Genomic DNA, 15,688 nt, shown 5'->3' with positions numbered 1-15,688 from the left:
AAAGTTACACCACTTCTTTATCCTTTTTTACATTCACCTTTCTTCTTTTTCACCATAGCCCTACCTCTGCCCTATTTTACATGCTCTCTACTTCTGGCTCAGTTTGGAGAATTGGTATCTATTGACCTCAAAGCCATATCCTATTATGTATTAGGAACATCTTCCATGAATAATAATATGAAAGTATAAGAAATATTCCTGATGTGCAATTAGTACATGCTGTAAAAGTATGAGGAGCAGATCCCAACTCCAATTTAAAAAGGGTATGAACACAAGCATATATGCACCGTACATATTTATATTCATACTCTTTCCAAATTGAGCCTTTTATATTCCTCATTTTCCATATATGCTAAACCAAGGTAATTCCAGCTTGTAAAGAAGTCTTTTACCATATACGCTTCCAATACTGCCCCAACAGGCCATTACAGTTGAATAACAAAGGAGATGTTCCCACTGCAACGGCTTTTGTTAGAGTATTGAACCGCGGTGACATGGCTTTGCGTGCCACATCTTCTATCATTCCATCGATCTGAATTCTTCTTTTCTTTGATAGGTGAAATTGGGTCAGGGTCAGGCCGGTTGGCCCAAGCACCCAACTCCAGAGGGACCAGACCTGCTGCATTGTAATTTTGGAGTTGATTACTGGCCACGTACGACATCATAAGAATTCTCAACCATGCATTATTAAAATATGTGACCAGTCATGGACCGGAACTTGTTGCTTGACCTCACTCAACTTTATTGTATGGTGGAGTGATTTCTTATGTAACTGATGAATGACATTAAGTGTCCATACAACGTCAATTTTTAATTCCAAGGTGGAAAGGTAATTGGGATTTGGGAATCTCTCCTTTGTTGGTTGTCATTCTCACCTGCTGTCATCAAAGTCTGCTTTTGAGAGAACTGCTTTAATTGATTTTTTTTTCATGTTTTTTAAATTGGATAAATCAAAAGCCAATAAAAAAACCGTTTAGTGAAAAAGCTCAAAATGGGTTTTTGCATATGAAAAAGTGGAGAAAAAGTTCCATTTATCTTTTTAGTTTTGCAAAAAGCTATTTTGAACAAAAAATGAAAATTATCCAAAAATCCCACTTCAAAAAGTGACTTTTTTCTTAACAACCTTACAAAATGAGGGGTGGGGGTATATCCATTTTTTCAAAACGCCCATTTTAAAAACACTGAAGGGGTGTTTGACAATATGATTGATTTACAAAATCACAAAAACAAAATCAATCATCTTGTTGAACACCCCCTAAAAAGCACTTTTTAAAAAACAAGCTTGATTTCTTTGTCACTAGTTTTTATCTAAAAGACTTCAGCCTCCTCTAACATTTCTGACCAATTAGCAGAATTTCAAGGATTGCCTTAATTTAAATGTCTGAAGAAAAGACTTCTTAGTACATTAATCTACAAGGATCTGGCTGTCTAGTTAATCAAATCAGCAACCTTCACCAATGTTTTTAAAAACAATTCGGAAACTAGAACCGTTCTGGCTATTGGTTTTCGGCCAATGGTTTGTTCATGCGGTTCGAATGAATGATCCGTTTTGATAAAAAAATTAAAAAAATAATAAAATTAACTAAAATAAAAAACGACCAAAATTATTGAACAGGTCAAACTGACCGACGATTTGACCACCCGAATTAATGAATCATTGACCAATTCAATAATTTTTTACCAAAGACCAGGTTTGAGATAAAATAAGATCCATTACCTAGATGGCTCTGGGCCGAACGGTCTGACCATCTGAGTCAATGGTAGTTTAAATACATTGACCTTCACCACAGTGTGACACCTAGAGCAGCGATAGGCCTTTTGAGAATGAATCTTGTATTTTGGTAGACCCGGAACTCAAGACCCATGGCATGCTTGGATAGAGAGGAGCTTGCTTGCATCATGATGTTGTAATTGTGTGTGTGTAGAATTCTAAGTTTTCTTTTTTTCTTAATGCATAGAAAAAGAATTTTGGCGTTCCAGTGACAAAATCTTCCAAGTCTTCATCCAATTATATCCATCGATCCTTCTTTCCAAATTTCTACTTTTGATTTTTGAATGCAACATTTTCGTTCCATGCTTTTGACATCAACCTGTTTTCTTCTATCTGAATGCTTATTCAGTTGTTTGTTTGGTTCTTATGGGCCTTTTGACTAATTGAGCAAGAAATCAAATGCAATAAGACAGGACCATTAACCAAGAAACATCAGGCCCCAATACCCACTACACCACGTGATTGTGCTCTTGGTTTAGACTTTGGATTTTAAAAAGTAGCTTTCTAAAATTTGAATTTTCTCACCAAAACCTTTAATGGTCATTGACTAAAGTTGTTAACTGACATCACATTCGTTTAATTCAAATTCATGATTATATAAAGAGTCACTTTATAAAGAGTTAGAAACTTTACAAAATGATTTTTCATTTTTCATAATCTATAAAAGGGATATAAGTAGTCAAGACGTTTTTATACAATACATACACAGAATTCCTTGAAGAATTTTCAACTTTATTGGTGTAGTTTATTTTACTGGTGGCTTTGTTGAATCTTTGTAAAACATTTTTTAGTACTGAATGAAGATTAGTTTAGAGCCATTACAGTGTACAAGATTTGAATTAAAAAAAAAAAAATACAAGAAACTGGTAGAGATAAGTGTAACAGTAGCATAAGGATGGCATGATTATATATTGTTAATTAGACATTAGAACAGAGAATGTTCAAGTGGGAGTTTGAGATTAAGAATCTTCTCCCAGACAGCCCAAGATACAACTATACACATAAGGAGTTTGGATATATTACTCACAATGCCTCCCAGCCGGACATCAGAAAATTTTTCCTTATTTTGTGCTGTTATTTATAGAGAGATGTTTCCTATACGCGATGCCATAGGATTGTGAAGTTGGTGTGAGGTGTGTTCTGTGAGGAGCAAATTCTGACTTGTTCATTGATTGGCCCGGCCTATTTTTGGTTAGTCTTGTTGGACAAGATTTTAGGCCTGCAGGGTTAGAGCTCATGCCCAACTTGTTTCAGTCCAATTTCGGGCTTTCTGAAAAAATCCTGCCCAATTCTGACTACGACTTGCTAATGCTTTATATAATAAAAAAATATTTTATATAATAAAAAATATATAATATATATTTTTTCTTTTCTCCTCTTTTTTTTCAAGCCAAAGTGATATCTTTCAATATTTTTGGATTATGAGATTGTTCAATAATAATAAATTAGTTTTAGCCAAACCTTGGAGCATGTATATTAAATTCAGTGGAAGATGTTCCTAAAATGTGATAAGATTCCCACACTTGCAGGGTGTGTTCACAGTTTTCGCTTGCAAAGAATCACATCGCATTTCACAAAAATCTTTCAATAAATTTCATTTGCACAGATGTAAATGCATGAGAGTGCAGAAGGCCAAGCATAAACTCTAGTGTACTTTTGCTTCAGTTTTGATTTCTTATTTGTTTGTGATATATTCCACTTTAAATGAAAGAGAAGTAGAGGGTGGTTATCTGCCTTGGAGTAAGATAGGATGCAAGACGATGAATAACTTATTTATATAAAAAGGAATTGAGGTAAGAGGAAAGTGGTGCAAGATGCCAAAATTTATACCTGCCATTAAATGCAAAAGAGATAAAAAGGTATAATATATTTTTATATCAGTTAAGAATGCAAATCATAATCACAAACAAATAAAAGCAAAACTACAGTAGGTATAAATTTTGCACCCAATGAAAATTTGCACCGTAACCAATCGCAGTCTAAAAGTTCTTCTTTAGGCTCCGTTTGTTTGTGATACAAATGTTAAATTGAGATATTTATGTATTCCGGTTCGTGTTTGTTTAATATGTAAAAAAGTAATGATTATTAGATCAAAAATGTATTTTCTGACATTTTTGTATTTTGAGAAGAGAACATTATTATACCTATTTTTTAAATATAATTTTGTGTTTTTTTAATAATTAACTTTTGACCAAAAGTTAAGGCATTGGAGCATAAGTAGATCTGGCAAAATGTTGACCCAACCTGCGAACCCGATCCAACCCAACCCCAAAAAACAGGTTAGGGTCTCATATTTGCTACCCGAATGTGAAATGACCCGATCGACCCAACAAAAAAAAAAACTAGGTTGGGTCATGTGTCAACCCGCTGACCCGATTGTCAAGTCTAATTGGGATTATTTATGCATTGTTAGAAGTTTCCACTCTTTAATTTTTTCTATTTAGTCTTTACTTTTTGTTGTTTACTCTTTAAATTGTTAAATGTTCAAGTTTTTATTTTATATTTGGAATTTTAAAGTTAATTCTTTTAATTTTGATATTTTTCATTTAATTTTTTTTATTTTAATTATTTTTTGGGATAACCCAAATTGACCCATGGGTCAACCCTAACCCGAATATTTAGGGTTAGGGTCTAGCATTTGACAATCCAACCCGACCCGAAATCAACACAAAGCACTTTGGCCCAACCCGAACCTAACCCTCCCAACCCAATTGCCAAGTCTAAGCATAAGATAGTTGGAGCATTTAATGATGGACCCACACTTTGCACCAATTTCAAATAAATAAGATGATTGCAAAAATTATTTATAATGTGAACTGTATTTTCACTCATGAACCAAAAAAAGGGTAAAGTGTACACATTTGCATTTGTATTGCAACCAAATGCAGCCTTAATAATGATGATGATGCATGCAAATGTGAACTGTGTTTGGTTACAATGCAAATAAATTTGCACATATGTAAAATCAAGGCAGTGCAATGAGCAAATGATTTGAATGTAAATTTTGACCTATTTTTGTTTCAAATTTTAACTTATTTTGTTTGATTACAGTACAAATGAAATAAATTAAGATATGAAGCAAAATAAAATAAAATCCAAAATAAAATTAAACAATTTTTTTTTATATTTACACTCTAATGCAAATGGCAAAGCAACCAAACACAGCCCAATAAATAGTCTATCTTTAAATAAGGACAGGCTAACCTCCCTAATAATAGCAGTAGCAACTGACACCATATCTTCTCATCAATCGAAATTCTCAAGCAGGAAGACTTTCTCCTTCAAACACGTTGCTTGGTTTCTAGGCCTCCTGAACTGTCAAAAAATCAATAAAATAGACTGAAATATTTTGGATCCCATCTCATTAATCCAAAAGCATGTTGTATTTTACTTTCCCCAGGTCATAGGACAAATAAAAAATCCAACCCAAAGACTTCTAGCTTTAGGACCTACTACATTGATGGATCATCAAATCCCATCCCCAAAATAAAAACCTATTTTAGTTTTTCAAGGCATTTAGAAAATCATATATCCTAGGGCTTCTAATAGGGCAGTTAATAACGGTTGATATAGTTTAACAATATATATCGTGTGGTTTGAGAAAATTATTTAATATTTTTTAGTTTTAAAATTTATTTATATATACTTTGTTGACCTTTCAAAGCTTAAGTTGAATAAGTAAAATATAAAAGAACAGAAGTGTATCCTTAACAGTTCATTAAATTTTCAAAACATGCCCTACGCTTTTTCTTTCCTTCCTTCCTCTCAATTCAATTTCAGCCTCATAGCCCTCACAACCTCCCAAATAACTTTTTCACTAAAAAACAAAATAATAAATCATTTAGTTCAACCACTTCATACTTAGATACGTAGTTGGTCTCAAAGAGGGATTCTGTGTATTTTAAAAGGGGTTAAAAGTAATTTTAATATTTTAATATTTATTATAAAATTTCTTTATATAAAACTTATGTATGTTCTCATTTGGTTTGTGTGTATAGTGATTGTGCGTACTCTGCTAGAAAAAACCATGATGTGAATTTGGAAAATAGTTGCTGACCCGTAGTTTGAATTGTCACTTGGATTCCTCTAAAGAGGAGGAACAGGATAAAATCCACGTAACTGTAGGCTTTCCATGGTAAGGTTAGCAGACGTCATGTGCACCCTACTCTGTTCCCAACCCATGAAGTCTCCTTTAATATATGTCAAGTAATACCTAGGGGTGAGCTAATGGGTTGGTTCTACCTAAAATTGGTTGGAACCTACATCAAACCAGCCTTGGCAAGGTCAGTTTTAATCAGTTTTTGGGTAGGGTTACGTCGCAAATTTTTGGAACCAACACCCACTCAAGCCAGACCTAGGGTCTAGGGATATACCTTACCTGAATTGACCTAGAGAACTGGCCTTGATTGGCCTTGAAGGAACCACCACCCACTCCCCACTCTTGTCCCCACAAAAATCCCTACCAACGAGGACAAGGATATCTCCATCCTGCAGGCGGGGATCCTCACTGCCCGTGATTTTTTTTATAATGTTAAATTCATTTTATTTCTATTTTTACTTTTATTTCAATTTAAAAAATTAAAAGTAAAATAGTTACAATTCATAATCCTATTGAAATGTATCCAGATATATTCAAACATATTCAACCATATTTTTAAAAATATTACTAGACATACATATACATACATACATGCATACATATTCAACCACGGGCAAGGAGGAGTATACCATCGTGAAGACCACTAGAGTTGGGGAAATATCGCCAGAGACAAAAACTTGAGCGATTGTTCGTTCAATTGCTGAAAGGAGCAGTGGAACCCTAACAAGCATATGAAATCTCCAAATGGTTTCATAAGCTCTTCGAACAAATTTTTGAAATCTCCAAGTGAGAATTGGACCCCTTTCAATCAACAGTTCTGTTCAAATTTAGTCTGTAATATAAATATATATGGACCATTTATATTTGGACCAGTCCGTTCTGTCCAATAACACCTTTCAGTTGGACGGGGTCCAACCCGAAACTAGTCCATTGACACCCTTAACTACAACCAGCCAGGGCTAGGGCTGAGCAAAAAAAACCAAAAAAATCGAACCAAAAAATTGGTTAACTGAACCAGATGATTTGGTTTCAGTTAACTAATACAGAAAGCCGACGGTTAATCCAACTGACCGGTATACATATGTTTCTATATATTTTATATATATTATAAATTAATAACTATACATTATATATAAATATATATATATATATATATAATATGATACATTATTTATTATTTAAAATATAATATTTTATATATTTATAATTTTTCGTTATATATTTATAATAAATATTGTAAAAATTAAAAAACAGAAAAAATCGACGATTAACTGATAGATTTCGGTTACCAGTTTTCCAAAAACTGATAGATTATATAAAAGCAAGAAATGATCAACACGTCTAGGATATCAAACCGCATCCTCATAAGCTTCTAAGCAAATTGAATTAGTTTCTATTACACTATAATGCACTTGTCAATGATGATTCAAAATATGTTGCCTCGTCCAACGTGAACCGTTAAGACTTTCATGCTTCTTATAAATTATATGTGATGCCTTTGTTAGAATTTGATCTAAAATAGGAGTTTTTGAAGTTTTAGAAAACCCCTACTCAAGTTTTGTTTACAAAATACGGGAATTAGATTAACGATGGAAGGTAAGTCCCATCTCCCTCCTATCATTTACTTCTGTGTTTTCTACATGTTATATGCAGGTTTCTGACATGTACAAAACCATAGTTCGGTTACGTTCTATGCATATTATGTTGAGACTTTGTTTGATTTCAAAAATTGTGTTTTAAGCATTTTCGAACCTGAAAACAAGTAAAAAGTATGCTAAATGTGTTTGTTTTGTTTTGTTTTTAAGGTTGTATTTAGTTGCAATGTAAATAAATTTGTACTGATGTAAAACTATAAATTCTGACCTATTTTGGTTTTAAATTTTAGCTTATTTTGTTTGATTGCAATACAAATGAAGCAAATTAAGACATCAAGGAGAATAAAGTAAAACCCAGAACAAAATTAAGTTCAATACACTAAAACCAACAATTCAATTATAGTTTTATGCAGTGGGGAGGGTTGGGTTTGCTTAATTCCATATACCTACATGAATATAGTAAAATCCTGAAATTGCCATCCCTAAGGAGGTGATCTTGTATGGAGGTGAAAGGCCCCAAACATGGGAGTGACCACCACCACATTTTTATGATCAAGTTTCCTTTTCTAGTGCCTTTTTATCCCCAGTGTGCTTGTATGGTTTTGATTTTCCTTAGCTATAAATCCTTTGAGAATTGTCGACTTGAGTTAACCTCATACTCAAGTCTTAATAAAGTAGTGAGGCTTGCTGTTTGTGGAACAAGAAGAGCGTCACACAACTTTGGCTTTAGCATAGTAAAGTGACAAGACACAAAGATTTGATTCATTTCCTGTAAATGGCAATTACAATTTTTTTTATTCATCTAGCTTTAATTAATATTTCATAGAAGTACAGATTTAGAGCCATGGAGAATTATGGATGGGGGTTACAACAGACTTCACTTGGAGATACTTGTCAAGGCTGTTTAATCCGTTGTCCCTTCCAAACCCACTCATCTTATACCCACCATAAGGACAATCATTGTCAAAGGCAAAGTAGCAATTGATCCAAATGATGCCAGCACGAATCGATCTTGAGACCCTGTTGGCCAGATTCAAGTCCTTGGTCACAATTCCTGCCGCCAGGCCATATCTTGTGTTGTTGGCTCTCTCAATTGCTTCCTCAACACTCCTAAAATATTACAGTGCATATCAGAAGAGTTAATCCAGTATTATGTTACTACCTGACCAACAAAGATTTTCTATATATGATTTCTGAAGAATGGGAAATTGAATAGAAGATATTCATTGTAAAGCATATTCTCTAATTCTAAGATTAAAGAATCTGGGGTCTTGGGAGGGGGTGGATTGGATGGGGCTGCTTTTCGGTTAGACTCAAACCCATGTTCTCCCGCTTGGCAGCCCAAGGTTTTAACATTACACCAGTAATGGCCCCCATAGGTTCTTATTCTAAGATATTTATGCAAATTCTTCAATTGGATCGAGAAAATTAAACTTACTCGAACTTCATGAGAGACATCACAGGTCCAAATATTTCATCCTTTACTACCAGCATATCCTCCTGGCAATGTCATTCAAAATTACAAAAGAAAAAACCCATTGTAGCTAAATTGCTTTAGGATCTCACTTTGTAAACAATGGAATGATGGAATACAAAAGTCATAATGAAGAACATTACTATACACATGTGAGAGCCGAGATGATGTACCTTGACGTCTGTGAAGATTGTGGGCTCAATATAGTAGCCCTTCTCACAGCAGGGTTTACCGCCAGTCAACAAGGTGGCTCCCTCCCTCTTGCCATGCTCAATATAGGAAAGGATTTTATCAAATTGTGTCTTATCAACCTGCACCAAAGAGGAAATTATACATGCTGAATTTTTGGCACTACCTCATCAATATTGCTAACCACATTCATCATTGATTCATGGGATTCAATATTTCACAGCGATAACGGGGAACAGAGAAGAAATAAACTGAATTGGCTACCCATTATGTTAAAACCAGCTCACTATTATCAGAGACTATGCTGTCTCCTTTGTAGTGGCACGAGGTGTCAAGTTTCAGGTGTTTTTTCCTTTGGAGGCGGATGCTTTATCGCTACTGGAGGCTCTTAAATTGGCTGTTTCTCTCCATCTTCATCATGTCTTTGTTTAAGGGGATGCTCAAGTTGTTGTTAAAGCCCTGTTGGAGGATTCTTCACTTCCGCCATGTATTATCAACATAATGTGGATAGCAGGGTTCACTTTAGCAAAAGAGGCAAATAATGGAATGGGTTCCATTATTGCAAGTACATTTTCTCAGCAGAGCTTTGCACAATACTCAGATTACAACGATCTTAACTCAACTCACACCTACACTTGAGAGTTAACATCTAATGAACCAGGGCTGTTTTAGCATTGGTCTGGAAACAGTAGCATAATAAAAAAAAAAAAAAAAAAAAAAAAAAGGTAGAGCAGGGTCCTTGTCATTGATCCCTCCAGTTTGTTGGAAGGATGAGAGCATATACTGTTTGTTATGGATCTATTTGAATATATTTTTCATATGATAGACTAGCAAAACAAAATTCTATCATCACTTCTAAGGTCTTCTTGCAACATTGTTTTACCCTACTGGGAAGAATTTATTCTCATGATATAGCTTTGCATTTACATTGCTATTTAGGGAAATTTTCAGATATAAAGGGCATGTTTGATGAGGACAGATGCTCATGGTATAAACGTTCATTGGAAAGTAATTAAATAAATGGGAAACAACAACAAATTTACCTGAGGTCCCTGCTGAGAACGAGGATCAAATGGATCCCCAACCACCCAAGTTTTTGCCTTTGCTGCTGCCTTCCTCACAAATTCATCATAAATCCCTTCCTGAACATAAACACGAGAACCCGCTACACAAATTTCTCCCTGAATTTCAATCCAATTATCAGAGTTACACTACCAAACTAAATAAAACAATTGTAAATAAGTAAAAAAAAAAAAAGAAAAAAACTTTGCCTTGTTATAAAGAATGCCGAGGAGAGCAAGATTAACAGCTGAGTCCACATCAGCATCATTAAAAATTATAAGTGGAGATTTCCCACCCAGTTCAAGTGAAACAGGCTTTAAATTGCTTTGTGCCGCAGCCTGCATAACTAACCGTCCAACTTCTGTGGACCCTGTAAAACTAACCTGACAAGTGATAAAAACGGCAAGTTAAATAGGGATTGTTAGTTGGATATCGATGTCCATACTATTTACATAATGAAATAGGGATTACCATATCAATGTCCATATGAGAACTAATGGCAGCACCAGTCGTGGAGCCATATCCAGTAACAACATTGAGTACTCCATCGGGTATTCCTGCCTGAGAGTTGGAGGAAGAGAAAAGAAAGAACACTAGATGGGTTATTTGAAAAATAGTTCATGTAGTAAGAAAACTAGCACCCAGTTATGTTTATTTTATGTTAATCAATCACTGAAAAATAGGCATTGTAAGTTGAAGTCTACCAGCTTAGCAAGATGGGCATAGTACAAGGCTGAAAGTGGTGTCTGTTCGGCAGGCTTGACTATCATAGTGCACCCCGCCGCCAAGGCAGGGGCAACCTTCATGAAGAACATGGTAGAGGGAAAGTTCCACGGGATGATATGACCTACAACACCAATGGGCTCACGCAATGTGTAGGCTTGAAACGGCCTTGACATCTTCAACATCTGACCATGGATTTTATCTGCGGCGCCTGCATAATAACGAATCATATTTGCTACTGATGGGATGTCTACGGCCTTCCCTGAAGTAAACAACTTCCCAGCATCTATGGCATCAATGGCAGCCAATTCTTCTATACTTTCATCTATTAAGTCTGCAAATTTCATCATTATCCTTCCCCTTTCCTGGTCGTAGAGAAAAAAAAAAAAAAAAAAAAAGCAGAGATCATTGACAAAATTAAGCTAATCACCATGTGTCATGAGATCGGCACTGGTAACAAGACCGTGTTTGGGATTGCTTCTTGGCCTAAACGGGTTTTTGAAAAAAGCCACTTTTTAGGGGTGCAACTTAGCGGAACCAGCCTGAGCCCAGCCCACAATTTTACATCGGCTAGGCTTGCATTTTCAATTCTTTACGATGGACATGGGTCCAAAATTTTGGAATTTTTATTTTTAGAGTTGGACACTTAAGCAGCCTGAGCCCAACCCAACTATAATACATAGATAGATAGCCCGAGTCCAACCCAAACCCAACCTGAGCCCAACTTAACCTGAGCTCACACCCAATCCAAGTGCATCAAATTCCGCTCCATAGTCAAGATGCTATGCCCTGTCCTCGATGACAGAGCAGATTTGGGGTGGGAGTTTCCCCACTCCCTCTCTATAACAGGGAATCCTTGAATTTTTCCCACCACAAGGCAACCACCTAAAAATAGAAACTTGGAAGTACATTAGAAATGGAATGGGATCCTCGGATTTTAAGAATTGTTAGAAATATTTTACAAATAAGAATTGTTATCCAAAAACAAACTTTAAGAATTTGGAAAAAAAACTTAGAGATATTTTAAAAATTAATATTAAATCTAAGAATATTTTTATTAATTTACCATCGGGTTTGAGGAATTATATGCAAACCATGCTCCCGCCCAAGGTTCAAAATGTCATCACATATCGGGTGATACGTATTGTATCGGAGTCTTCCCAATACACCCAAGGGGTGTTTCAAGTCGACGAGTGGTTTAGGGGTAGACCGGCCCCTCTGAACCAGATCCAAAAACAAAAATAAAACAATAACAGTACAGGTCGATACGCCCGCCCTATACAATATTTTGAACCTTACTCCCGCCCCATCCCCATTTTGGGGCAAAAATATTCTCCCCATCCCCGCCCCTTCCCTGTTTAAGATCAGGGAAAGCTCGCCCCGAATGGGCGAGGTAGGGCGGGGCCCCACAAGGACTCACGTTGGACAGATCAGGCTTGCCCTTGAACTTGCTCATTTTGGGCTTAACAGAGCAAGTCCAGCCTAGGTTAAGGTTAAACCCAGCCCAGCCTGCCCAACTTTTTGAAAGAAAGCACTTATTTTAGAGATTGGTTGGTCACACTAGTTTGAAAAAATTAAATGGTTTTTTCTCCTTTTTTTCTTGTTTTTTCAAATTGTCCTTTTTTACGCAAAAAGTCCATTTAAAGCTTGTTTTTCATCCAACGGTTTTTTTGACTGGATTTTGCTTTTCCAACGTGAAAAGCAATCTAAAGGCCATAATTTTTGAATCATTTAAATGTTGTTTTATATTTAGGGAAAATTTCTGATACTTTAGGCCTAGTGCCACTTTGGTCTCCATACTTTAAAATGTTATAATTCAGTACATGAATTTTCAAAATGTGTCAATCGAGTACCTACCGATTAATCAGTTGTTAAATCGCATTTGAAAAAGACACAAATACTCTTGGAGTGTCATCTAATTTTAATTTTCTTTATAAAAAATCTAAATATTAACAAAAAAAATTAACAAACCTAAATCCTTGTTTTTTATTCAAGAAAGTTGGGGTCCTAGATGCCCATTGAGATATTGAATTGTTCAATTTTAAAATTTGAGATTTCCTACTTTTTTTTCTATGTATTGCTGTAATTCTGGGCAGGTAGCGTGTGGGTAGAGAATAGTGGGCAGGAAATCGGATTTAAGCTCCGCAATTCCGCGGGAAGGGAAGGGTCAAGTTAGCTGGCGCGCCTTTTTTTTTAACAAGGAAAAATCTATGATACTTTAAACCTCAAAGATTGCAATCCAACGGTTTTAGCATGGTGAAGTGTGAAGACCGAAGACTATTCTATTGGATCAGTACCCTCTATAAGGTCAAGGCCAAGTAGTGGCCTGAACCATCAGAAGCCAGAACAAACAAAGGAACAGAAAAGCACTCACGAAGCCAGTCATTCGAGGCCATTGTCCTTGGTCGAAAGCTTCTCTGGCAGCCTTGACCGCCAGGTCCACGTCTGCTTTGTCTCCTTCTGCAACCCGAGCTATTACTTCGCCGTTTCGCGGATCAATCGTCTCAAACGTTTTTCCTGTTTATTCATCACAACATGACAAACCAAACATCATCATTCATCACACTAACTTACAAATTATATATGGATGCAATAAATTTTCCTTCCACTCTACCCCCACCACTTGTTCCGTATGGTATGGATGTATTCTCGGTTTTCTGTTATTTTATTTCAATCGCTACGGTTGGTAGAGCCTGGAAGGCCTACATCTAACGTTCGATGGGAAGCCATCTACCATGTACCATCGTGGTCGTTAGGGTTGGCCCGATTGTGAAGTCTAATTGAAAATATTTATGCATTTATTCTTTAATCTTTTCTATGTAATCGTTAAATATTCAGGTTTTTATTTTATATTTAGAATTTTAATTTTTCTTTACTTTTTTAAATATTAGTTATTTTTTAAGATGATCCGAATTGACTCGTGGATCAACCCTAATCTGAGCATTTAGGGTTAGGGTCTATTTGACAACCCAACCCGAACCCGACTCACGCAATCCGATTGCGAGATCTAGGTGTGGCAAATTATTGAGTATTAACCATTGACCAAGCTATCTCCACTGTTCAACGAAAGAGAGCTCTGACTCTCTGTTAGGACCGGTACGGAACCGAGCCGGTACTCTGTCGTCGATGTCGAGTTCGCTTTCGTTAGCCGATGATCCAGTAGCTGAGTTGGTAACTCAGCATCCCTCCGAAGTCCGAATACGGAGGCGCAGGATCAATCCGCCGAACCCGAACCTAACGTGCACCCTACCTCTGTAATCTGTAGACTCTATACTCTGTAGAGGGTAATTGTCCCCATACTCCACCCTGCCAACCCTGTTCCCATTGAGTCCACCTTAATCTAACTATTGAGTCAGCTTTAATGAAATTTTTGTTTTCATCGGAAGAATTAGAACAAGCACTGAGTGGGCGCCTGGCTCCAGAGGTGATTCCTACATTCAAGAAAATTCGATTTCTTTGGTTCCGATCGATTTTGACATCGTATGGACGAAAATTATTTCACACTGAAATACTTCAGCTTTCTTTTTCTTTTCGGCTCACTCTATGGCAAGCCAAAGGACCTTCTCTCTGAAAAAGGGTTCTACCTTACGGGAGGATGAAAGATAATTTCACATCTCGGAAAATAGGCTCAGTTTGGAAGGAGTATAAATACAAAAATCCCTATTTTCTATGTATTTACATCGTACATATTTGCATTTGTACTCCATGGTCTTAATTTATTGCCAGAAAACATAATTACTTCATTATTTAACAATTAACAAGAAAGAGGAGCTACGATAATCATCAAAATTAAGAACAGAAATAGTGATTTGCGATTTAATGACGATTATCGTAGCTTTAAACATATCTCGCAATAAATAAATAAATAAATAAAAAGCTAATCTCCAATATTTCGGAAAGATACCAAAAGTTAAACAAACATAATAGAAATCATATATGCATTGCAAAATCAAGTTCAGTAGTCGAAAAGCATCAGCTATGTACAGACTTGTAAAACATAAATGGCGGAGAGGTAAAGAAATGAAAGAAATGAGAACCTGAAATGGAGTCGACGAATTCCCCGTTGATGAACAGCTTCGTGAACTTGATTTTCGGGATCTTGATGGGATTCTCCGAGTGGCCGTTGCTCTGGATCGCCATCCTTCTGTCTCTCCTTCGGACCTACTCTAAGGAAGAAGAGCCGTCGAGTCGAATTCCCCGCTTTGTTGTTTAACGCAGTGGAATCACTACTTTATAGGGGCAGAGACTCAGAGAGGTGCTCCACGAATGACAGGATACTACCGTCGTGTATTGGGATGAGGAGGAGATGCTCCCAATGCGCGGCTGTAGTTATTTGCTGGTTGATGTGGGAAGAGTTTTGTGGACATAGATCTGTGCTCCATAACCATAGGGTCCACCCCTGGCGTGTTCATCCGTGATTGGCTTAGTGGAGCTTGATTCACACACTTGTTCGCAGCAGATCCCGACGCTTTCCATGTGTTTGTCAACTCATGTCCATCCCATCCATGCATTGGAGTGGGATCCATATAATGAGATCCGTAAAATTTGATTCGATCTTCCTTTTAAGGTACGGACTTAATAGGATCCAAGCCCGATAAAGCGAATACGGGTTCTAAACTTTCTAGAGTTGAGGAGCTCTGTGTGAGGAATAAATCCTGAGAGAGTTTTGATCAATCAAGTTCAAGTGCATCTCTAATAATAAAAAATAACACAAATTTATATTAAAATAATTAATAAAGTCGAATGTCCATTTAATTTCATTTAATTTAAAAATT

General features: G+C 36.2%; 1 protein-coding gene across 1 annotated transcript; it reads right to left on the bottom strand.

The window, feature by feature from the left end:
• Positions 1 to 8,205: 8,205 nt before the first annotated feature.
• Positions 8,206 to 15,409, bottom strand: LOC148869198 (aldehyde dehydrogenase family 2 member C4-like). Its single transcript, XM_088970350.1, has 9 exons — positions 14,951 to 15,409; positions 13,288 to 13,430; positions 10,895 to 11,278; positions 10,662 to 10,751; positions 10,400 to 10,573; positions 10,172 to 10,309; positions 9,113 to 9,250; positions 8,904 to 8,965; positions 8,206 to 8,575 (listed from the first exon to the last, which is right to left on the bottom strand). Exons 1-9 carry the CDS (start codon positions 15,051 to 15,053, stop codon positions 8,302 to 8,304), a joined length of 1,506 nt encoding a protein of 501 aa, XP_088826476.1. The 5' UTR covers positions 15,054 to 15,409; the 3' UTR covers positions 8,206 to 8,301.
• Positions 15,410 to 15,688: the final 279 nt, after the last annotated feature.

The sequence above is a fragment of the Nelumbo lutea genome, chromosome 2 (genome assembly GCF_056320005.1).
Source record: "Nelumbo lutea isolate HS-2025 chromosome 2, American lotus-T2T, whole genome shotgun sequence".
Lineage (NCBI taxonomy): Eukaryota > Viridiplantae > Streptophyta > Magnoliopsida > Proteales > Nelumbonaceae > Nelumbo > Nelumbo lutea.
Note: the sequence above shows the minus strand (reverse complement) of the source record. Positions and strands in the feature narration are given on the sequence as shown.

Coding starts and splice junctions, on each gene's coding strand:
- LOC148869198 (XM_088970350.1), bottom strand. CDS start 15,053: ATGGCGATCCAGAGCAACGGCCACTCGGAGAATCCCATCAAGATCCCG. Junction 9,251..10,171: donor GTTCTCAGCAGGGACCTCAG/GTAAATTTGTTG, acceptor TCTTTGGTGCAG/GTTGATAAGACACAATTTGA. Junction 8,966..9,112: donor CAATCTTCACAGACGTCAAG/GTACATCATCTC, acceptor TGACATTGCCAG/GAGGATATGCTGGTAGTAAA.